This window comes from Phacochoerus africanus, chromosome 6 (assembly GCF_016906955.1).
Source record: "Phacochoerus africanus isolate WHEZ1 chromosome 6, ROS_Pafr_v1, whole genome shotgun sequence".
Lineage (NCBI taxonomy): Eukaryota > Metazoa > Chordata > Mammalia > Artiodactyla > Suidae > Phacochoerus > Phacochoerus africanus.
The window spans coordinates 111,429,270-111,455,251 of record NC_062549.1 but is presented as its reverse complement, the minus strand read 5'-3'; the positions used below and the strand labels follow the sequence as shown (position 1 = coordinate 111,455,251).

Here is a 25,982-nt window from a genome sequence, read left to right as displayed (position 1 = left end):
CCTCAGTATCCCTTTCTCCAACCTAGACTTAACATGACAGAGGACTACACAACGGATGTGATTACTAAGAGGTGTTCGTGACTCACTGCATTTTCTAATTTTCCTGCATTAAACATTAGTGTTTGTTGTTTAGAAAAATGCAATGAAAACTACAATGAGGTGTCATCTCACACTGATCAGAACAGCCATCATCAAAAAGTCTACAAAAAATGCTGGAGAGGGTGTGGAGAAAAGGGAACCCCCTGCACTGTTGGTGGGAATGTAAATTAGAACAACCATTATGGAGAACAGTATGGAGATTTCTTAAAAAACTAAAACTAGAACTACCGTAGGATCCAGCAATCCCACTCCTGGGCATATATCCAGACAAAACTATAATTCAAAAAGATACATGCAGGGAGTTCCCGTCGTGGCGCAGTGGTTAACGAATCCGACTAGGAACCATGAGGTTGTGGGTTCGATCCCCGCTCTTGCTCAGTGGGTTAATGATCCGGCGTTGCCGTGAGCTGTGGTGTAGGTTGCAGATGCGGCTCGGATCCCACGTTGCTGTGGCTCTGGCATAGGCCGGTGGCTACAGCTCCGATTAGACCCCTAGCCTGGGAGAGCTGCGAGAAATGGCAAAAAGACATACGCCGCGAGAGCTGCCCAAGAAATGGCAAAAAGACAAAAAAAAAAAAAAAGATACACGCACACTGCAATGTTCACTGCAGTACTATTTACAATAGCCAAAACATGGAAGCAACCTAAAAGTCCATCAACAGAGGAAAGGATAAATAAAATGTGGTACATTGGAGTTCTTTTTGTGGCTCAGTGGTTAACGAATCTGACTAGGAGCCATGAGGCTGCCAGTTCGATCCCTGGTACCGCTCAGTGGATTAAGGATCTGGCATTGCCATGAGCTGTGGTGTAGGTCGCAGGCATGGCTCGGATCCCATGTTGCTGTGGCTCTGGCGTAGGCCGGCGGCTACAGCTCCAATTCGACCCCCTAGCCTGGGAACCTCCATATGCTGCAGGTGGGGCTCTAGAAAAGGCAGAAAGACAAAAAAAAAAAATGTGGTACATATATACAATGGAATTATATTACTCAGCCGTAAAAAAGAATGAAATAATACCATTTGCAAAAACACAGATGCAACTAGAGGTTATCATAATAAGCGAACTAGGTCAGAAAAAGAAAGACAAATATTGTATGATATAAATATGGAATCAAATTTTTTAAATGATACAAACAAACTTCTTTATAAAACAGAAACAGGAGTTCCCATCGTGGCGCAGTGGTTAACGAATCCCAAATAGGAACCATGAGGTTGCAGGTTCGGTCCCTGCTCTTGCTCAGTGGGTTAACGATCTGGCGTTGCCATGACATGTGATATAGGTTGCAGACACGGCTCGGATCCCACGTTGCTGTGGCTCTGGCATAGGCCGGGGGCTACAGCTCCGATTCGACCCCTAGCCTGGGAACCTCCATATGCCGCGGGAGCAGCCCAAGAAATAGCAAAAAGGAAAAAAAAAAACAGAAACAGACTCACAGATTTCAAAAACAAACTTATGGTTACCAAAGAGGAAATGTTAGAGGAGGGAGGAGGGATTAATTAGGAGTTTGGGATTAACATATACACACTACTATATAAAATAGATAACCAACCAGGACCTACTTATAGCACGGGGAACATTACTCAATATTCTGAAATAAGCTATATGGGAAAAGAATCTGAAAAAGAATGGATTTATGTATAACTGAATCACTTTGCTGTACACCTGAAACTAACACTGCAGTGTAAATTAACTATACTCCAATAAAATATTTTTTAAAAATTGGTGTTCCTGTATGTGTGTAAGCACGTTTGTGTTCAGGGCTTTAAAAAGACTAACAGAGGAGTTCCCGTCGTGGCGCAGTGGTTAACGAATCCGACTAGGAACCATGAGGTGGCGGGTTCGGTCCCTGCCCTTGCTCAGTGGGTTAACAATCCGGCGTTGCCGTGAGCTGTGGTATAGGTTGCAGACGTGGCTCGGATCCCGAGTTGCTGTGGCTCTGGCGTAGGCCAGTGGCTACCTCCGATTCGACCCCTAGCCTGGGAACCTCCATATGCCGAGGGAGTGGCCCAAGAAATAGCAAAAAAAAAAAAAAAAAAAGAGGGAAGAATTAGAAAACAGAATAGATGAGAAAAACATAATTCATAAAACTAATTTACAAAGGCCGAGGATAACATTCATTCATATTTATAGTAGACCTGGTTGTCTTATGGATAAACAACTATTTACATTTATAACGAACCCTGTTATCCTATGGATTTTTGTAACATACTTACCTTTAATGTAATTTTAAATTCTAATCTCTAAAGAAATTGAGAACAGGAGTTCCTGTAGTGTCTCAGTGGTTAACAAACCCGACTAGCATCCATGAGGATGCAGGTTCGATCCCTACCCTTGCTCAGTGGGTTAACGATCCAACGTTGCCGTGAGCTGTGGTGTAGATCGCAGACACAGCTCAGATCCCACGTTGCTGTGGCTGTGGTGTAGGCCAGCAGCTGTAGCTCTGATTAGACCCCTAGCCTGGTAGCCTCCATATGCCACGGGTGCAGCCCTAAAAAAGGACAAAAAAGACAAAAAATTAAAAAAAATAAAATGATCAGGAAGTCAAATCGCAACCATAACTTTCATTATGACTCAGTCATAAATATATGTATTCTTTTTTTTTTAAGTATTATTGTCTATTATGGTCTATCCCCAGGAGACTGGATATAGTTCCCTGTGCTGTACAGTAGGACATCCTGCTATATAGAACATGACTTCCAAGAACCAGAAGTAGCAATTCATCAAATTGGGACAATTATGATAAGCCACCAACTTGATCAGAGGTGGTAAGAAAAAGACCCTCAAATTGAATGTTCAGAGGATTACCTGGACTCTAGATGACACTATAAACATTCCCTGTGTGAAGGTTTGAAGACAGCATCAGTTTCAGGCTCACTGACTTGCACAACCCACAGTGTCAAGCAAATTACTTCCAATATTACTGCTCCAAGTAAAGACAGTCACCACTGCACTGCCTGATTAGAATCAGGATGAAAGCCAACATTTACGGCATATCTCCCACATGGCAGAAATTATTCTAACTGTTTATATATATCAACTCAATCTTCCAACAACCCTTGCTCATTTAAATACACCTATTCCAGTTTGTTGATTTCTAAAAAAAAAAACACTTTACCATGTATTTACTTCCTATAATTATAAATCAGTTCATACTGTCTTGTCAGAGATTATAAGAAACAATCATTTTAATATACTAAATTCAACAGAATCTGAAAGTTTAGGCTTTCAAAATAACAATAAATAACAATAATACTGCTGACACTCAGTATTGTATTCTAAGTACGTCACAGAGATGAGCTCATTCAATCCTCATGCAATCCTGTGAAGCAGACAGGAAACAAGCAAATGGAAGGTAAGGAACTTCCCCTGGGTCCTCAGCTACCCAGGGACAGGGCTGGATCCAGAAGCAGCCTGCTTCCAGCCGGCTGTGCTGAAACTCCCACACACTCTGCTCCCATGGCTTAGATGTGAAAGGCCATTTAAAGGGAAGAACAAAACTAGATGAGCCCTGAGAACACTGTAAGTAGGAGTTGTCACTTCACACTACTTGAAACACTTAAAAAGCCTGAAAATTTCAAATGATACATGGAAAGTAGCAGTTACTGCATGCTCGTAATAGCTTTTAAATAATTCCTTATATGTGAAAAAGTGACTGAAAGACTGACCTATTAAGGAATTGTTCAGTAAGGTTTTGCTGCTGATCAGGACCATCCTCCTGATTCACACCTCCTTCAAGCAGCATCTGTTGGTATATCTGTCGCTGTTGCTCCTTCTGTTCTAGATGCTGCTGGTAGCGTAATCTCTGCCTATAATATTCTTGAAATTGTTCTGTTGAATCTCGAAGCTTAAAAAAATTAGAAAAATAATATATTTGAGCAGACTATGATCGAATATGTCACCACTCAACAGCAACTTCCATTAAGTGCTGAATAAAACATACAGACAGCAATAATTAACAATTAGAAAATATGTAATACATTGGCTCTGAAAAATAACATTGTATCCTGAATCTTAACAGTCAAGTAGATCAGCTGACTTGCTCTATTCCACAGCAAGAGACTGGCCAGAATGGATGGTCATCCTGGATCCCTAACACCAAATAAATACAAATCATTTGGGGTGCTGCAGACTAAGGATCTGACTTAGTCACTCCTATGGCTCAGATTGCTGCTGCGGCTCGGGTTCAGTCCCTGGCCCAGGAACATACACATGCTGTGGGCACAGCCAAAAAACAAACAAACAAATAAACAAAAATTATAGTGGTCACATGGGAGACATGGATAGAGAATACAAATGCAGATAAAGCCTAACACAAACCTGTCTATTTTTTGGAAAAAAAATACTTACTGAGCATTAATATTTAATACGCACAATATTAACCTTGTCCAACACACTTAAGAACGTGGAGTTCCCACTGTAACTCAGCAGTAATGAATCCAATTAGTATCCATGAGGATGCAGATTCAATCCCTGGCCTTGATCAGTGGATTAAGGATCCAGCACTGCCGTGAGCTGTGGTGTAGGTTGCAGATGTGGCTCGGACCCCGTGTTGCTGTGGCTCTGGCATAGGCTGGCGGCTACAGCTCCGATTAGACCCCTAGCCTGGGACCCTCCATATGCTGCAGGAGCGGCCCAAGAAATGGTAAAAAGACAAAAAAAAAAAAAAGAATGTAAGTGATTTAATAGGTTATTCTGGAGGAAAATGTATGTAAAATTTCCCTCAAAAGCAATACTTTAATTCAGTTTTTAAACGGTCTTTCACAAGAAGGTGTTAAACCTAGCAGTCCCAAAATTCCTACTTCACTCTTCTAAAATAACTGCATAGCACTCAACTTATACAACTTAGATATTTTAGTGAATTCCAACATTGGCCAAGAAAGACTCTTTCTTCCAAGCTGGAGTCTAATCACATTATATGGGTATGTGAACTAGAACAAATCAGTCATCTTTAAAATTGGCCAGCAATGACAACGAGCTTAGCCAAGAGTCTTGTATCACTAACTAAAGCTGAAACTGTCTCCATTTTCCAGAAAGTAGTAACAATCCTCCTCTATTTCTTATAGCAACAACTTATAGCAATAACTCTGAGATAAAATTATCTGCATGTCCTTTTTTTAAAAAAATCTTCATTGTGATAAAATAAATATAAAAATTGTCATTTTAGGGAGTTCCCGTCGTGGCGCAGTGGTTAACAAATCCAACTAGGAACCATGAGGTTGCGGGTTCGACCCCTGGCCTCGCTCAGTGGGTTAAGGATCCAGTGTTGCCGTGAGCTGTGGTGTAGGTTGCAGACGTGGCTCAGATCTGGCATTGCTGTAGCTTGTGGCGTAGGCCGGCAGCTACAGCTCTGATTAGACACCTAGCCTGGAACCTCCATATGCCATGAGAGAGGCCCAAGAAATGTCAAAAAGACAAAAATTAAAAAAAAAAAATTGTCATTTTAACTTTTTTTTTTTCTTGTCTTTTCAGGGCTGCACCTGCGGCATATGGAGGTTCCCAGGCCAGGGATCTAATCGGAGCTGTTGCTGCCGGCCTACGCCAGAGCCACAGCAATGCCAGATCTGAGCTGCATCTGCAACATACACCACAGCTCATGGCAACGCCAGATCCTTAACCCACTGAGCGAGGCCAGGGATCAAACCCGCAACCTCATAGTTCCCAGTTGGATTCATTTCCGCTGTGCCACGACAGAACTCCATTTTAAACCCATTTTTAATTGTACAATTCAGTAGCATTACGTTCATGTTGTGCAACTATCACTATTTTCTTTTCTTTTCTTTTTTTTGTCTTTTTGCCATTTCTAGGGCCACTCCCGAGGCATATGGAGGTTCCCAAGCTAGGGGTCTAACTGGAGCTGTAGCCGCTGGCCTACACCAGAGCCACAGCAACGCGGGATCTGAGCCGCGTCTGCGACCTACACCACAGCTCACGGGAACGCCGGATCCTTAACCCACTGAGCAAGGCCAGGGACCGAACCCGCAACCTCATGGTTCCCAGTCAGATTCGTTAACCACTGCGCTACGATGGGAACTCCACTATTTTCTATTTCCTAAAATTTTCATCACCCCAAACAGCAATTCTATTAACCATAAAGCAGTAACTCCCCATTTCCCTCTTCCTCAAGCCCCTGCTAACCTCTATTCTACTTTCTGTCTCTATGAATTCACCTATCCTAGATACTTCATATAAATGGAATCATACAATAGTTATTCTTTTATGCTGCCTTATTTCACTTAACACTATGTTTTTTTCAACATTCTTCCATGTTATAACATATGTGAGACTTCATTCCTTTTTATGGCTGAGTAATATTCCATTGTATGAATATATCACTTCTGTTTATCCATTAACCAGTGGATAGACATGGCTTATTTCTACCTTGGCTACTGTGAATAATGCTGCAATGAACATGAATGTACAGGTATCTGTTTGAGTCCTTGCTTTCAATGCCTTTGGGTATATACCTAGAAATGAAATTACTAGGTCATACAGTAATTCCATGTTTTGCCTTTTGCACCATTTTCCATCCCAACCAGCAATGCACGAAGGATTAAAGTTCTCTATTTCCTCACCAACACGTGTTATTTTCCACTGCTTTGATTTTAGCCATTCTAGTAGTTGTGAAGTTATACATCATAGTGGTTTTGATTTGCATTTCCCAAATGACAAGTGATGTTAAGCATCTTTTTCCTGACCGTATTGTAGACATTTGGCCAATCTGGAGAAATGGCTACTCAAGTCCTTTTTTTTTTTTTTTTTGCTTTTTTAGGACCACACTTGTGGCATATGAAGTTCCCAGGCTAAGGATCAAATCAGAGCTACAGCTGCTGGCCTACACCATAGCCACAGCAACTTGAAATCTGAGCCGCGTCTGCTACCTACACCACAGCTCACAGCAACGTTGGATCCCCAACACACTGAGCGAAGCCAGGGATCAAACCCACATTCCCATGGATACCAGTTGGATTGGTTTCCGCTGCACCACAACAGGAACTCCCTCAAGTCCTTTTTCAAATTGGATTTTTTGTTGTTGTTGAGTTGTAGTAGTTCTTTACATTTCTAGATATTAAACCTTTACCAGATAAACAATGTACAAATATTTTTTTCCATTCTGTAGGCTGTCTTTTCACTTTTTTAAAAATGTCCTTTGATGCACAAAAGTTTTTAAGTCCAATAGTTTTTATATTTGTGGTTTAAGCTTTTGGTATCATACCTAAGAACACACCACAAAATCCAAGGTTGTGAAGATTTACCCCTATGGTTTCTTCTAACAGTTTTATGCTTTTAGGTGTGAGGTAGAGGCCCAACTTCATTCTTTTGCATGTGGAAATCCAGTTGATCTAGCATGACTCTTTTTTATTTATTTTTTTTTCTTTTTAGGGCTGCACCTGCAAGCATAAGGAAGTTGCCAGGCTAGGAGTCCAAAGGGAGCTGCAGCTACGAGCCTACACCACAGACATAGCAACAAGGGATCCAAGCTGTGTCTTTGACCTACACCATAGCTCACAGCAATGCCAAATCCTTAACCCAATGAATGAAGGCGGGGATCAAACCCTGCATCCTCATAGAATACCAGTCATGTTCTTAACCCACTGAGCCACAATGGGAACTCCTAGCATGATCCATTTAGTTTGTTTCCCCACTGAATGCACTCGACACCCTTGCCAAAAATCAACTGGCGGGAGTTACCTTCGTGGCTCAGCAGTTAAGGAACCCAATTAGGATCCACCAGGTTGCAGGTTTGATCCCTGGCATTGCTCAGTGGGTTAAGGATGTGGCGTTGCCATGAGCTGCAGTGTAGGTCAAAGATGTGGCTCAGATCTGGCATTGCTGTGGCTGTGGTGCAGGCCAGCAGCTCTAGCCTAGGAACCTCCATATGCAGCAAGTGTGGCTCTAAAAAGCAAAAAAATAATAAAATCAAAATCAAAATCACTTGGCTACTGATAAACAGTATTACTTCTGGTCTCTCAAATTTATTCCATTGGTGTATACGCCTGTTCTTCTACATGTGCCACACAGTTTTGATTTCTGTAGGTTTTTTTTTTTTTTTTTTTTTTCAGGGCCAGACCTGTGGCATATGGAAGTTCCCACGCTAGGGGTTGAATTGGAGCTGCAGCTGCCACCTAGACCACAGCTCATGGCAACGCTGGATCCTTAACCCGCTGGGTGAGGCCAGGGATCAAGCCCACATCCTCATGGATACTAATCAGGCTCACAACCCACTGAGCCACAATGGGAACTCTCGATTTTTGTAGTTTTGTAGCAAGTTTTGAAATTATGAAGTGTGAGTCCTACAACTTTCTTCTTCCTTTTTTTCAAGATTGTTTTGGCTATTCAAAGAACCCTGCAATTCTATAAGAATTTGAGTATTGGTTTTTCCATTATTGCAAAAGAGGTTGTGAAATATTTATAGGAATTACATGAAATCTGTAAATCACATTGGGTAGTACTGACATCTTAACAGTATTAAATCTTCCTCTCCATGAACAAAGAATGTCTTTCCATTTATTTAGATCTTTAATTTCTTTCAGCAATGTTTCGTAGATTTCAACATATAAGTCTTTAACCTCCTTAATTTATTCCCAGGTAATTTATCCTTTTATACACTATTTTAAGTGAAATTGCTTTCTTAATTTCCTTTTCTAATTGTTCATTGCTGATGTACACAAAAACAACTGAATTTTATGTGGTGACCTTGTACCATGCAACTTTGCTGAACTTTTTTATAAAGTTCTAGTAACTTTGTGAATTCTTCATGATTATATACATATCTTATTCATGCCATGTGCGAACAGAGATAGCTTTACTTCTTCCTTTCCAATTTATTTCATTTTCTGATCTAACTGCTCTGGCTAGAACTTCTAATAAATGCTGAATAGTAGTGGTGAAAGCAGGCATCCCTGTGTTTGTTCCTGATCTCATTAGGGAGAAAGTCATTCACCACTGAGTATGATGTTAGCTTGGGTTTTACATAAGCGATCTTCACCATGCTAAGGAAGTTCCCTTCTATTCTCAGTCTTCTGAGTTTTTATCATCAAAGGGTGTTTGATTTTGTCAAATGCCTTTTCCATATCAATTGATTTTTTTTTTATGTTGAACTACCCTTGCATCCTGGAATCAATCCATTTGGTCAGGATGCACACAATCCTTTTACCATGCTGATGGATTTTGTGTGCTAGTATTTTGTTGATTTTGCTTCTACATTCATAAGAGATGTTAATTAGTCTGTAGCTTTCTGTAGTATCTTCATCTGGCTTTGGTATCAGGATAATGCTGACTTCACAGAATGAATTAGAAGTGTTCCCTCCTCTTTTTTTTTTTTTTTTGTCTTTTTACCATTTCTTGGGCCACTCCCACAGCATATGGAGTTTCCCAGGCTAGGGGTCTAATCGGAGCTGTTGCTGCCAGCCTATGCCAGAGCCACAGCAACGCAGGATCCGAGCCGCGTCTGTGACCTACACCACAGCTCACGGCAACGCCGGATCGTTAACCCACTGAGCAAGGGCAACCTCATGGTTCTTAGTCAGATTCGTTAACCACTGCGCCACGATGGGAACGCCTCTCTTCTATTTTTGAAGATTTTTGAGGATTGTTGTTAACCCCTCCTAAATTTGTAGAATTCACTAGTGAAGCCATCGGATCCTAGATTCAGAAATCAGTAATATGTCAGTTGAGATTTTCTATTTTTTTTCTGAGTCAGTTTACTAACTGTGTGTTTCTGAGGAATTTCTCCATTTAAGTTACCTAATTTGTTGGTCTACAACCGGTCATAGTATTCTCTTATAATTCTTCTTATTATTGTAAGGTTGATAGCTTTATTTCTGATTTTAGTTATTTGTGTTCTCTTTTTCTTTGTCAGTCTAGTTAAGGGCTTGTCAGTTTTCAAAGAATCAACTTTTGGTTCTGTTCATTCTCTCTATTGTTTTCTTTTTCTCTATTTTATCTGTCCTCTAATCTTTATTATTTCCTTCATTCTTCGAGCTTTGGGTCTAGCTTGCTCTTCTTTTTTCTAGCTCTTCAAGGCATAAAGATAAGTTATTGATTTGAGATATTTCTTTTTTTTTTCTTTTTAGGGAAAGATACATATGCCTAACTCCTTATCCACTATTCAAGGCATTTTCCACTGTTCCCATATGCAGACTGCAAGCTTCAGTTGTGAAGACTGTTCTGTGTTCTTCAGATGCACACTTTTTTTTTTTTTTTTTCCTTTCAGGGCTGCACTTGCAGCATATGGAAGTTCCTGGGCTAGGGATCAAATTGGAGTGCCAGCCTACACTACAGCCACAGCAATGTGGGATCCAAGCCACATCTGCCACCCACTCCACAGCTTGCAGCAACATAGGATCCTTAACCCACTAAGCAAGGCCAGGGATTGAACCTGCATCCTCATGAATACTAGTTGGGTTCTTGACCCAATGAGCCACAATGGGCATTCCAGATATTTCTTCTTTTTAATGTAGGCATTGGCAGTTATAAACTTCTCCCTAAGCACTGATTTTGCTGCATTCTATAAGTGTGCTGTATATTCTGGAATGCTATACTCATTTTCATTAGTCTTTAATATTTTTTTATTTCCCTCGTGATATCTTTCTTCACCCATTCATTAAGAGTATGTTGATTAATTTTTAAAAATCTGTCAAATTTGAAATTTTCCTTCTGTAATTAATTTCTAGCTTTATTCCATTGTGGTCAGAGAAGACACATGATTTCAAATTTATTGAGATTTGTTTTGTGACTTAACATATGGTATATCCTTAAGAACGCTGCATGTGCACTGGAGAAGAATGTGTATTCTATTGTTAAGACTGTTCAGGAGTTCCCGTCGTGGCGCAGTGGTTAACGAATCCGACTAGGAACCATGAGGTTGCGGGTTCAGTCCCTGCCCTTGCTCAGTGGGTTAACGATCCGGTGTTGCCGTGAGGTGTGGTGTAGGTTGCAGACGCGGCTCGGATCCCACGTTGCTGTGGCTCTGGCGTAGGCCGGTGGCTACAGCTCCGATTCAACCCCTAGCCTGGGAACCTCCATATGCCGCGGGAGCGGCCCAAGAAATAGCAACAACAACAACAAAAAAGACAAAAAAAAAAAAAAAAGACTGTTCAGAAGACGTCTCTTAGGTTTAATTGGTTTATAATGTTGTTCAAGTCCTCTAAACTGATCTTCTGTTTAGCTGTTCTATCTATTATTGCAAGTACCAAAGTCTCCAACTCTTATTGCAGAACTATCTATTTCTCCCTCCAGCTCTGCCAATGTTTGCTTCATATATTCTGGGATTCCACTGTTTGGTGCATATCCATATGTACTTTTAAAAATAATTTTTCGGGAGTTCCCATTGTGGCTCAGTGGTAAGGAAACTGACTAGTATCCATGAGGACGAAAGTTCAATCCCTGGCCTCATTCAGTGGGTTGGGGATCCGGTGTTGCCATGAGCTGTGATGTAGGCCACAGATGCAGCTCAGATCCCCCACTACTGAGGTGCAAGTATGATTTCTTGCCTGGGAACTTCCATATGCCATGGGTGTGGCCAAAAAAAAAAAAAAAAAAAAGCTCCAAAATACATGATAACCAAAAATACTATAAATCATTAAAGGAGAGGGGAGAAAATGAGCTAATTAATAAGAAAATCTAGATATTCTCTCTCCTACTCTCAAACATCAGAAAATTCTATCCAAGCAAATAGTATTATTTCCAAAGAAAATAACTCTAAAAATGCTAAGTGTAGTAAATATCACCTCATTTTTTTCTTGCTTAACTGGTCCTGGATTCTGTGTTCCATTTGCAGGCTCTTTTTCTGAAACTGAACTCTGGCCCAGGATTTCACTGCTGATAGGCCGCTGTGTCTCAACAGGTGTATCACTTCAGGGCAAAAAAACAAAAACAAAAAGAAAGAGGTAAGAGTTAAGAAAAATATATTGTAGTTAGAGAATTTTCCATTCAAAACAATGACTGCTTAGTCTAAGTGTTTATCAAATGCACAAAAACAGATTTTTCATTTTACTTTCTTAAGTATACTGTGTAAGGGATTTTTTAAAAAAAACTAGAATGTGCTTATAATGGAAGAACACTGGATTATTAAGCAAAGAGAGTAGCACACCATTTACAATAGAATGTGTGGCCTTGAGAAAATCACTTATATTCTCTGTGACTCAGCTTCATCTACAAATTAATAGGTTGACCTAATGCCTAAATTCTCTTAAAGAACATTTAATCTGTTATTTTGTTGTCCAAATATCAATTTTCTTTCCTCCAATATATTTCAATAAGATTTTAAGAATCACTGAGATTTTATTAAAAGGTTTTCTTTTGGAGTTCCCTGCTGGCCTAGCAGTTAAGGATCTGGCATTGTCACTGCTGTGGTGTGGGTTCAGTCCCTGGCCTGGGAACTTCTCCATGCCATGGGCACAGCTCAAAAAAGGGGTAGGGGAGCTTTCTTTGATTTATTTATATTTAAAAGCTAAATATACATCTTTCAAATATTTTTAATGTATACTAATTAATAAACTTGACATCCTATGTCAGATTGTGCCTAACAGTCCTCTAAAACACTAGCAATTTCTACTTTTCATCGTTATGCTGTTCAAAATGTTTAATAACTACTATTATCCAAAGATGATGAAGACCACATTCACACAGATTACTTACTCGTAAAAGGCACTGTGGGAACAAGTACAAAAGTAAAAACGTTTTTATCTTCAAGAAATTTGACTATGAGATGACTTCACAATGGCCTCTCCAGGCAGAAGCATGTAAGACATACAGAGGAGTTCTGCTCATGGCTCAGCAGAAACGAATGTGACCAGCATCCATGAAGACGCAGGTTTGATTCCTGGCCTCCATCAGTGGGTTAAGAATCTGGCATTGCTATGAGCTGCAGTGTAGGTCACAGTCGCAGCTTGGTCTCTGCATTGCTATGGTTGTGGTGTAGGCCGGCAGCTGCAGCTCCTATTCGACCTCTAGCTTGGGAACCTCCATATGCTGCGGGTGTAGCCCAAAAAATTTAAAAAAAAAAGATGTACAGAAACAGAGGTCTAGACTTTAAGGAAGCAGAGCTAGACAGTCATCTTCACAAAGGCACTATTAATTAGGAGCCTGGTATTAGTTAAATACCCAAACACAAGCACACACTCATGCACCCTGAGAAGAAAGAGGAAGTCGTTTTCAGCTACCAGACTGTGCGGTAAGCCGCTAATGACTGTAGGAAGCCCCATTTTACATACATAAAATATAATTTGTAAGAGTTATTGGTTGTATAGAAATAGAATAAAACAGTCTTTATAAAGTAACGTTTGATTTAGTTTTGCAATTATACAGTACTTTCATATGCATTACCTCATTTAACTTACACAGTAACCTGTAAAATAGGTTAAAACTCCCATTTCCCAGATGAGGAAACAATCAAAAAAGTCATTTTCCCAAAACTGCACAGTTAGTAAATGAATCTAGGACTTGAATCCAGGTCTGCAGACTCAAATGTCAATGCTGGCCCATGTCTGAGAATAGATTTCTTTCCTGCCATTTAATTTTAAGACTATTATATTGAAGAGCCACAGCGCACACATTTCAACTGTTTTTCTCCTTTTATTTTTCTCTGGCCACATCCACGGCATATGGAAGTACCTGGACCAGGGATCAAACCGTGCCACAAGCAGCAACCCAAGCTGCAGCAGTGACAATGCGGGATCCTTAGCCCGCTGCACCAGCAGAGATTTCCATACCAAACATTTTTTAAATCTTTATAAATAAAGTTTTAGGGACTAACACTCAACTAAAAGGACTTGGGCATTTAGAAGGCATGCATACACGTCAATTAGATTATCTTATGAAGCTTTCCCAATTTTTATCAAATACTTACCGTTCAGGGGATTCTTCATAAATACTGTGACATTCTGTATTCTCAAGCATGAGACTTCTACTGAGGTTTTGTACCCCTGGATAATGGAAGTTAGCAAAGGAGTGTGACATTGGAGAAGTTTTGTTCCCAAGGTCTGAGATTCTCTTATCATGACTGGTTAGTCCACAAGTGAGGCCATCTAAAGCAGGATTCAGAGAGCGGGTCATGTAGGCATCAGCTGATTGAGGCCTTCTCATCGGAGATGATGGATAGGGAGAAAGTTTGCTGATAAGAGGAGTCAAAAGATCAGCATACGCAGCTTTTGTGGGTTTCAGAAGTTTGTCAACATGAATATTAAGCATCTTCTGTTCAAAAGCACAAGAGAAGACCGAAGATGGGAGATTCTGAAGCCATGACAATAAACTCAGATCCAAATCATCACAACCATTACCACATAAGAGGTCAATGCCAAGGAGTACTTCACTTTCTGTAATTTCTTCTCCAGTTGCTTTACTTTGACAAAATTCTACACAGCATTCATAGAGTAGGCCCTTCATTACAAGCTGAAATAAACGATTGTTACTTGCTTTAAAACCAGCCTCACTTAGCTTCCTATCAGCAGGGATGAATTCTGCAACCATTACACAAGCCTCTTCAAAACAGTGAACTCGTGCAGTGCTGGGGTTCCAGTCCTTAAATTCAGCATGATTGGTCAGACGAGGCAAAGTCAAAAGCAAACAGAGCTTGCTGTAATCATCTTTAGAAGGACAGTACTCTTCTAGGGCATGTAAACACTGCACAGCCTCTTGCATGGTAAATTCCAGCTGAAGAAAAACATAAGGGATTGGTCTCCACTATATACAAAACTAGTAAGTAACAGGGGACTACTGTATAGAAGTCACGGAAATCTACTCAATACTCTGTAATGGCCTAAATGGGAAGAGAATCTGAAAAGGAATGGCTATATGTGTATGTATAACTGCTTCACTTCACTGTAGACTGAAACTATACAATACTGTAAATCGAATAAATTCCAATAAAAAATTTAACACTAACTAGAGATGAAAGAAAAATCTAAGTGATTGCTATTGTAAAGACAAATGCTATGAGATACGAAGACAAAGAGTATTTTATTCAAATACAAGATACTTGACAAACTTTCACAAACTGCTCAATTGCAAAAGGATAAACTGATGTCACAGAATACTCATATAACTGTGGGCTATTTAACAACTTTCAAGTCAGGAACCAAAGGTTTTTTACCACTAAAATAAAAAGTTAAAAATTTGGTTATTAGGACATTAAACTTTTATCTATAAAAAAGTTTGAAACTTAAGACTATCATTTTCAAAAGCGTAATTTTTAAGAGTAAGAATAATTAAGTTTTCTAGAAATGAAAACTGAGCCATGCCAATATTCAATTCTTTATACAGATTGCTATCACTCCAGCTCAAAAAGCAGAAGAGCCATTGTCAAACCTACCTTAGGAAAAATGTGTGTGGGACAGAAAGCAAACAAAGAAAGGGAACATCTAGAGGCAGGATCAAGATGGTGGAGGAGTAGGATGTGGAGCTTACCTTCTCCCACAAACAAATTCCTAACAAACAGGAGTTCCCATCGTGGCACAGTGGTTAACGAATCCGACTAGGAACCATGAGGTTGCGGGTTCAATCCCTGCCTTGCTCAGTGGGTTAAGGATCTGGCGTTGCTGTGGTGTAGGTCGCAGACGCGCCTCGGATCCCGCGTTGCTGTGGCTCTGGTGTAGGCCGGCGGCTACAGCTCCGATTAGACCCCTAGCCTGGGAACTTCCATATGCAGCTGGAGTGGCTCAAGAAAAGGCAAAAAAAAAAAAGACCAAAAAAAAATGTATAGGTAGCACGATTCATACAGGACATCTACTGAACGACAGTAGAAGACCTCAGACTTCCAAAAAAGGGCAAGAAAACCTCCACATAACTGGACAGAACAAAAGGAAAATAAAGAGAGAGAGAAGAAGAAAAAAAAGAATCCATACCCTGGCTGAGGATACCCAACTGACAGCAAGATCACCCAGGATTGACAGGGAGCCTCAGATCATCAGAGAGAAGCACAGCAGCTAGTCTGAGGAGGGGCAAAGCAGAAAGAGAGCCACAGAGACTATCTGTATCACAGCCCCTCGCTCAGTGGGTTAAGGTTCTGGCACTGAGATGAGCTATGGTGTAGGTCGCAGATGCCACTCAGATCCCACATTGCTGTGGCTGTGGTATAGGCCGGTATCTGCAGCTCCAATTCAACTCTTAGCCTGGGAATTTCCATATGCCACGGGTGCGGCCCTAAAAAAGACAAAAGACAAAAAAAAAGCCTATGGGTCAATGAGAAAATCAAAAGGAAAATTTAAAAAATTACTTGAGACAAATGACAATGAAAACACAACCATTCAAAATCTATGGGATGCTGCAAAATCAGTTCTTAGAGGGAAGTTCATGGAGATACAAGCTTGCCTCAAAAAAGAAGAAAAATCTCAAATCAGCAACCTAATCTACCACTTAAAAGCATCAGAAAAAGAACCAAAAAACCCCTATAGTCAGCAGAAGGAAGGAAATCATAAAGATCAGAGAGGAAGTCAATAAAATAGAGATTCAAAAAACAACAGAAAAAAAATCAATAAATCCATAGAGCTAGTTCTTTGAAAGAGTAAACAAAACTGACAAACCTCTGGCCAGACCCATCAAGAAGAGGACAGAAAGAACTCAAATAAATACAGTAAGAAATGAAAAAGAAATCTCAATGGATTACTGCAGAAATAAAAAAAAATAATAAGAGAATACTATGAACAATTATATGCCAACAAATTTGACAACCTAGAAGAAACGGACAACTTTCTAGAGAATATAGCCTGCCAAAAGTGAATCAAGAAGAAACAGATCAATTGAACAGACTGGTCACTAGAAATGAAACTCAATATGTACTAAAAACACTCCCTACAAACAAAAGTCCAGGACCAGTTGGTTTCACAGGTGAATTCTACCAGACATACAAAAAAGAACTTACACCCATCCTTCTTGAACTTTTTAAACTTTTGTAAAAGACAGAAGGAACACTCCCAAAGACATTCTATGAAGCCACCATCACGCTAATACCAAAACTAGACAAAGACACTAACAAAAAAATTAGGCCAATGTCTTTGATAAACACGGGTGCAAAAATTCTCAACAAAATTTAAGCCAACTGAATCCAACAACACATAAAAAAGGTCATACATGGAGTTCCCGTCATGGCACAGCGGAAACGAATCCGACTAGGAACCATGAGGTTGCAGGTTCGATCCCTGGCCTCGCTCAGTGGGTTAAGGATCTGGCATTGCTGTGAACTGTGGTGTAGGTTGCAGATGTGGCTTGGATCTGGAGTTGCTGTGGCCAGCTGTAGCTCTGATTAGACCCCCTAGCCTGGAAACTTCCATATGCCGCTCGGGTGCAGCCCTGAAAAGACAAAAGACAAAAAAAAAAAAAGTAAAAGGCACTACTAAAGAGGCCTAAAAAAAAAAAGATCATACGCCACGGCCAAGTGAGATTCATCCCAAGTTCACAAGGATGGTTCAACATACACAAATCAATATCAGACACTCCATTGACAAAAGAAAAGTCAAAATCCATGTGATCATCTCAACAGATGCAGAAAAAGCATTTGACAAAATTCAATGACCATTCATGATAAAAACTCTTACCAAAGTGGGTATGCATGGAACATACCTCAACATCACAAAAGCCATTTATGACAAACCTTCAGTCAATATAATACTCAATAGAGAAAAGCTAAAAGCTTTCCCACTAAAATCTGGAACAAGACAAGGATGCCCACTCTCATGAATTTTATCCAACATTATATTGGAAGTCCTAGCCACAGCAATCAGAGAAAAAAATGAAATAAAATGTATCCAAATTGGAAGAGAAGAGGTAAAATTGTCACTATATGCAGATGACCCCATACTATATATACACAAAACCCTATAGTTCCCATTATGGATCAGCAGTAATGAACTCAACTAGTATCCATGATGACATGGATCCCCGGCCTTGCTCAGTGGGTTAAGGATCTGGCATTGCCATGAGCTGTAGTGTAGGTTGCAAATGCAGCTCGGATCCCCCATTGCTGTGGCTGTGGTGTAGGCCAGCATTTGCAGCTCCGATTTGACCCCTAGCCTAGGAACTTCCATAGAACTTCCTAGAACTTCTTTACAGCCCTGAAAAAAAATAAAAATAAAATAAAATAAAGCCATGACCCTGAATGAGGACAAGAGAGTGAATACACTTAAAAAAAAATAGAGAAATGCAAATCAAAACTATAATGAGGTACCACCTCACATGGTCAGAATAGTCAGAATAGTCATCATTAATAAGTCTACAGATAACAAATGCTGGAGAGGGTATGGAGAAAAGGGAACCCGCCTACACTACTGGTGGAAATGTAAATTGATACAACCACTTTGGAAGAGTATGGAGGTTTCTTAGAAAACTAAATATAGAACTACCATATGATCCAGCAATCTCATTCTTGGGCATATAACCGGACAAAAACTATAAATCAAAAAGATACATGTACCCCTATGTTCACTGCAGCACTATTCACAATAGTCAAGACATGGAAACAACCTAAATGTCCATGGACAGATGAATGGATTAAGAGGATACAGTCCATATATACAATGGAATACTACTCAGCCACGAAAAGAACAAAATAACGCCATTTGCAGCAACATGGATGAAACTAGAGACTCTCACACCAACTACAGTAAGTCAGAAAGAGAAAGACAAATACCACATGATATCACTTACATGTGGTATCTAAAATACGGCACAAATGAATCTATCTACAAAAGAGAAAAAGACTCACAGACATGGAAACAGACTTGTGGTTGCCAAGGGGAAGGGGGACAGAGTGGCATGGACTGGGAGTTTGGGGTTAGTAGATGCAAACTATTTCATTTAGAATGGATAAGCAACGAGGTCCTAGTGTATAGCACAGCGAACTATATCCAATCTCCTGGGACAGACCATGATGGAAAATAGACTGAAAAATGTATATATACGTATGACTAAGTCACTTTGCTATACAGCAGAAATTGGCACAACATTGTAAACCAACGATAATAAAAACTTTTTAATAAATAAAATAAAATACATCTTTAGCTTCTTGGGGAAAAAAGGTAGCATATACAGTTCATTTCTACCAAAACACTGTGCAAATAGAGAACAAAAGGAAGCTTAGCTGAAAGACAAATTACATTAATTTGTATAGCGAATATTATCTTCGAATCATAAGCTCCTAACAATGCAAAAAACCTTAGAGCCGGTGTAGCACAGTGTCTATATCTTACATCTGGGAAAAGTCAGGGTATAGATTTAACCAAAGTAATTAGGTGGTTAGTGACAAAGAACGAAGACTATTCCTTTTGATTCCTACTCCAGTATTCTTTCAACCTTTTTTTGTCTTTTTGTCTTTTTTAGGGCCGAAGCCATGGCATGTGGAGGTTCCCAGGCTAGGGGTCTAATCGGAGCTGTTGCTGCCAGCCTACACTAGAGCCACAGCCATGCAGGATCCAAGCCGTGTCTGCAACCTACACCACAGCTAAGACCAACACTGGATCCTTAACCCACTGAGGCCAGAGATCGAACCCACGACATCATGTTCCTAGTCGGATTCGTTTCCGCCATGCCAAGACGGGAACTCCTTTTTTTTTTTTTTTTTTTGTCTCCACTTTTAAATATCAGTATCTGGCAAATATTTCTCTATTTCAGTGCACTCACTGGCACTTAATAAAAATTTCCTTGGTTTGGGGTGTAACAATACTAATATTAAAATGTTAAGAGTAACTCTAATCAAAAAGAATTTAGGAGTTCCCATCGTGGCGCAGTGGTTAACAAATCTGACTAGGAACCATAAGGTTGCGGGTTCAGTCCCTGTCCTTGCTCAACGGGTTAACGATCCGGTGTTGCCGTGAGCTGTGGTGTAGGTTGCAGACGCGGCTCGGATCCAGCATTGCTGTGGCTCTGGCGTAGGCCGGTGGCTACAGCTCCGATTCAACCCCTAGCCTGGGAACCTCCATGTGCCGCAGGAGCGGCCCAAGAAATAGCAAAAAGACAAAAAAAAAAAAAAAGAATTTAATATCATTAAATTTAAATTGTCGGAGTTCCCATCTTGGCGCAGTGATTAATGAATCCGACTAGGAACCATGAGGTTTCGGGTTCGATCCCTGGCCTTGCTCAGCGGGTTAATGATCCGGCGTTGCCGTGAGCTGTGGTGTAGGTCACAGATGAGGCTTGGATCTCGAGTTGCTCTGGCTCTGGCATAGGCCGGCCGCTGTAGCTCTGATTAGACCCCTGGCCTGGGAACCTCCATATGTCATGGGTGCGGCTCTAGAAAAGGCAAAAAAAAAAAGACAAAAAAAAATTGTAATTGTCATTAAAAATAAATATTTTATTTAAAAAAAACACTTCTGAATCAAATGAAATATTGAAAAAACTGAAAGAGGAAGAAAACACAATCTACTTCTGGGATAAGAAAAGAAGCAATGATGTGGAGCCATCAAGTCAAACATCTTTTTTTCTTGTGGCCACTCCCATAGCCTACGGAGGTTCCTGGGACAAGGATCAAACCTGCAGCAAGGCAGCGACCCAAGCCACTGCAGTGACAACACTGGATCCTTAACCCGCTGCACCACAAAAGAATTCCTCAAATATCTTTTCTTTTTCTATCTAAATCACCTTAAACAAGAGGGGAGCACACCACTCCAACCAGACAGACATTCATCTTTGCCTAAATCACAGAACAAATTCAGGAGCACTACAGACTGAAGTACTACATCTGCAAAAGAGCAGACCTTGCCCCACCCTGCTCATAGACACTTTGAAAACTTGTGATACGAATCTTTTGTTTTGGTGAACAGAATACTTATGACTGAAACAAGACTATGGCGCAAACCTTCAGGAATAAAAATCTTACATGCTGGGGTTCATCTTCTGCTGACATTGCATTGTTAACACATAAAGCTTCTAAAAACTTCTGCTTCAGGATGATATAACGAAACCTGTGAAAAATAAAATATGAGACATTAAAATGATTAAAAAAACTGAATTACAAGATTGTCAAAGACTGGAAATGAGAAGGTTCCTAAAAAAACACACACGCACAAAAAAAAAACACAGGCCAAGTTTGTCTCATAGGACTAATCATTTATTTTGTAAGAGACTTTAAGGAGTTCCTGTTGTGGCTCAGCAGTTAACAAACCCGACTAGTATCCATGAGGACGAGGGTTTGATCCTTGGCCCTGTTAGGTGGGTTAAGGATCTAGCCTTGCCATGAGCTGCAATGTAGGTTGCTGACACAGCATGGATCTGGTGCAGGCCGGCAGCTCTAATTCCACCCCTAGACTGAGAACTTCCATATACCTCCAATGTGGCCCTAAATTAAAAGAATAAAAAAAAAGAAATAGTGTTACTAAGGGCTGAAAGAAAATAATAATAAACCTTCAGTCATTCTTTCGAGCACTGTTGTAACAGCAAACGCATGTCCAAAAAAAAATTCCCTGCCTTTAAGAAGAGTCATCAAATGGAAGCAACCCAAATGGCCACCAAGAGATGACTGGAGTGAAAAGTTGTGGTGTTTGTGTATATATAAAATACGTAGGTGTGTATACACACACACACACACCCATAAAAAAGAATGAAATACTCCATTTGCAAAAACACCAGTGGACCTAGAAAATATTAAGTTTAGTGAAATAAGTTCAAGAGAGATACTATGTGATATGATTTATATGCGGAATCTGAAAATAATATAAATGAACATATATACAAAACAGAAACAGACTCAGACACAGAAAACAAATTTTTGGTTACCAAAGTGGGAGCAGGGGTGAGGAGGCACAAAATATGGGTATGAGATTAACAAATACTATATGTGAAATAGATTAGCAGCAAGGATTAACTGTATAGCACAGGGAATTTTACCCAATATCTTGTAATAGCCTATAATGGAATATAATCTGCCAAAATACTCAATCACTATACTATAGGCTTGAAACTAACACAATATTATAAATTAACTGTACTTCAATTAAAAAAAGAAGAGGGGAGTTCCCATCGTGGTGCAGTGGTTAACGAATCCGACTAGGAACCATGAGGTTGCGGGTTCGGTCCCTGCCCTTGCTCAGTGGGTTAACGATCCGGCGTTGCCGTGAGCTGTGGTGTAGGTTGCAGACACGGCTCGGATCCCGCATTGCTGTGGCTCTGGCGTCGGCCAGTGGCTACAGCTCTGATTGGACCCCTAGCCTGGGAACCTCCATATGCCGCCGGGAGTGGCCCAAGAAATAGCAAAAAGACAAAAAAAAAAGAAGAGGGTCATCTAACAAATTTTGTAAAATCTGTATAGGGTTCAGCAAGATTTCAAAGGGGTGTGACAACAATTCTACTAGAAGTGGTGAGAGTCTTATAAGAACTGACTCTTGGAAGATGATCAAGAATGTGCTATGCAGGAGTGTCTGTCGTGGCGCAGTTGAAATGAATCCAACTAGGAACCAAGAGGTTTTGGGTTTGATCCCTGGCCTCACTCAGTGGATTGAGGATCTGGCATTGCCGTGAGCTGTGGTGTGGATCACAGACACAGCTTGGATCCAGCATTGCTGTGGCTGTGGTGTAGGCCAGCAGCTATAGCTCCAATTCGACCTCTAGCCTAGGAGCCTCCATATGCCAAGAGTGCAGCCCTGAAAAGCAAAAAAAAAAAAAAAAAAAAAAAAAAAAGAATGTGCTATGCAAAGGCAGAGAATGATGAAAGAAACGATGTTCTAGATAAATGTAGAATGTACAAAAGCAAAGAGGTATCACATAGCATGGTTATCAGTAAATAATACGAGGTTCCACTTATGATAATGGTGGAGTAACTTCTACCGGTATAACCTTTCCACAAATAACAATTAAATCCTAGATAAAATACAAAAAAAAAAGATTTGAAAGCATTGAGGAAAAACATAACTAGCACAACTAAAGAGAAGATAATCCTTGAAAAAAGGGAACTTTGGGAGTGAGATTTAAGTGAATAAGGCCTTCTAGCTGAGAACACTCCCCAGTCCACACAATGTAAGCCAAACTCAAGCAGAAAGCTGCAGTTTTCAGGCTTTGAGAAGTTAGCCAAAAGTTTGGTACTGTCAGAACAGCTGAAAAGTGGTGGGAGGGTTAGAAGATCCAAAAAAAGAAAGAAACCATAATGAAACAACACACCAAAATCTACTGTATACACTGTGCCTAAACTGAAGATATAAGGGCCATCCCTGAAACTGAAGATATAAGGGAGACTCCAAAGACCCAGGGAAAGCAACAGATTGAAGGCTAAATAACTGAGCAGAGATTTCAGCTGATGTCCACTAACTGAGGGACAGAGTATGTATTCTGTGTATAACAAAGTGAACTCCCTGCCTGAAGAAGAATCAGTATCTTTCAAACAAAGATAACAGAAATCCAGAGTTTCAAGAATGAATCCACTATGTGCAGAATACATTTAAAAAACGACTAGACAGGTAAAAAAAAAAAAAAAAGTCAGTCACAGTTAAGAGAAAAGGCTATCAATAGAAACTGAGCCTGATAGAACCTAAAAGTTTGAATTAGCAAACAAAGACTATTGTGAACAGGCAATTACTAAAAATATGTTCAAAGGATTATTGGGAAATATAGCCAATGACCAAACAGACTGTAATATCTCAGCCAAAAATTAGAGAAGAAGTAAATTCTGAAACTAAAAAGTATAGTATCTGAAATGAAAAAAATTTATTGTTTTTGAGCAGATTGCTAATAACTGAAGAAAGTGTCAATAAACATTGAAAATAAATCAATAAAAATAATCCAGACTGAAGAATATACAGAAAAAAAATGGTTTTTAAAAAGGGAACAGAGGAGTTCCCGTCATGTCGCAGTGGTTAACGAATCCAACTAGGAACCATGAGGTTGTGGGTTCGATCCCTGCCCTTGCTCAGTGGGTTAAATGATCCAGCATTGCCGTGAGCTGCGGTGTAGGTTGCAGACTCAGCTCGGATCCCGCGTTGCTGTGGCTCTGGCGTAGGCCAGTGGCTACAGCTCCGATTCAACCCCTAGCCTGGGAACCTCCATATGCCACAGGAGCGGCCCAAGAAATAGCAAAAAAAAAAAAAAAAGGAACAGAGTCTCAGAACTGTGGCACAATATCAGTCTGTCTAATACCACATAATTAGAAGAAAAAGAGACAGGGGCAGAAAAAAGTTTTGAAGAAATACTACCCAAAACTTCCCAATTTTTTTTTTTTTTTTTTTACAGCTGCACATGCAGCATATGGAAGTTCCAGGGATCAAATCAGAGCTGCAGCTGCTGGCCCATGCCATAGCCACAGCTACACCAGATCTGAGCCGCATCTGTGACCTATGCTGCAGCTTGCAGCAATGCCAGATCCTTAGTCCACTGAGCAAGGCCAGGAATAAAACCCCATCCTCATGGATACTATGTCAGATTCTTAACCCACTGAGCCACAATGGGAACTCCTATTTCCCAAATTTGATGAAAGACATAAACTTATAGATCCAAAAGCTCAGCAAACCCCAAGCAGGAAAACTACAAATAAACCACACTTAGACACATCAAAATCAAATTGCTGAAAACCAAAGATAAGGAGAAAATCTTGAAGGCAGTTGGTAGAAGAAGAAGAAATAGAAACGTTACATACAAGAGAAGTAAGGACAACTATCAGAAATAACGGAGTCCGGGAAACAATGGAATGACATCTTTAAAATCTTCGTACCATTATGAAGAAACAACAGCTTCAGACGTGGTCCCTGTGATCTCTTATATATTGACACTGTTAACCAAGTACGTTATACATCAGATTTTCAACTAAGTGAAGTACATGCAATCTGTCCTTCAACTCAATAGGATTGGGTGTACTATTTTCTAGCAAAGGTCTTGTTTTTAAATTTTTGTTTACTGTTTTGTTTTGCCAAGCTTCTACCAATGATAAGACACTAAAAATTTCAGATGAAATCTTACCTTTTTTTGTCAAATTTTTCCATACATTCTAGAGGCTGAATGAACTGAAGAACTTCATCCCACTGACCATCAAGGATTAGCTGCCTATATAGAGAAAATTACATGCATGCTATGAAATTTGTGTTACACTAATTAATAGCAGAATAGATGACGAGATGGCATTAGAACACCACAAAGCAGTTAATGAGATTAATATTTTACTTAGTTCAACCACTATAATAAACTTTTTCACAACTTATGTGTAACAACCTATGCTATTTGAGAAGAACTTTTTAATCTGCACCTACTCCTCATTCTAAAACATATGTGCTTTTTTCACCTATGTAAAAACATTGAACTAAGTCTAAAAGTTTATTTCCCTATTAATTTTACAGTTTAAAGTTATTTTGTACTATTTAGGGGCCAGTGTGGGTATGTTCCAGTCTCATTAAATCTACAGTTCTCATCAAATCTACAGTTCTCATCTGGGGGCAATTTTGCCTCCTAGTGACATCTGGCACTATCTGGGGACATTCTTGGTTGTCACGAATGGGGTGCTACTGGCATCTACTGGGTATAGGTCAGAAATGCCAGTAAACATCTTAAAATGCACAGGACAACCTGACACATAACAAAGAATTATCTGACCCAAAATGTTAATAGTGCTAAGGTTGAAAAACCCTGCTCTAAATTGTGAATTCAACATCTTTGCAGCATTTGACACTAAAATTTATACTCTGAGGGAGTTCCTGTTGTGGCTCAGTGGTAACGAATTCGTATCCATCCTGGTATCCATGAGGATGCAGGTTTGATCCCTGGCCTTGCTCAGTGGGTTAACGATCCACATTGCTGTGAGCTGTGGTGTAGGTCACAGACCCTGCTTGGATCAGGCATTGCTGCGGCTGTAGTGTAAGCCAGCAGCTATAGCTCTGATTTGACCCCTAGCCTGGGAACTTCCAAATGCCGTGAGTGCAGCCCTAAAAATAACAAAATAAAAAATAAGGAGTTCCCAACGTGGCACAGTGGTTAACGAATCTGAC

At 40.1% G+C, this 25,982-nt stretch overlaps 1 protein-coding gene across 2 annotated transcripts in view; it reads right to left on the bottom strand.

Moving 5' to 3' along the window:
- Window positions 1–25,982, bottom strand: part of WDR47 (WD repeat domain 47) — a 74,233-nt gene that overhangs the window by 25,299 nt on the left and 22,952 nt on the right. For both annotated transcript variants that reach the window (XM_047785138.1, XM_047785137.1), the window contains exons 3-7: window positions 24,964–25,047; window positions 20,903–20,987; window positions 13,946–14,748; window positions 11,826–11,949; window positions 3,762–3,940 (exon numbers count right to left, since the gene is read on the bottom strand). In XM_047785138.1, the coding sequence (XP_047641094.1) occupies window positions 3,762–3,940; window positions 11,826–11,949; window positions 13,946–14,748; window positions 20,903–20,987; window positions 24,964–25,047 (1,275 nt within the window). The remainder of the gene's footprint in view (window positions 1–3,761; window positions 3,941–11,825; window positions 11,950–13,945; window positions 14,749–20,902; window positions 20,988–24,963; window positions 25,048–25,982) is intronic.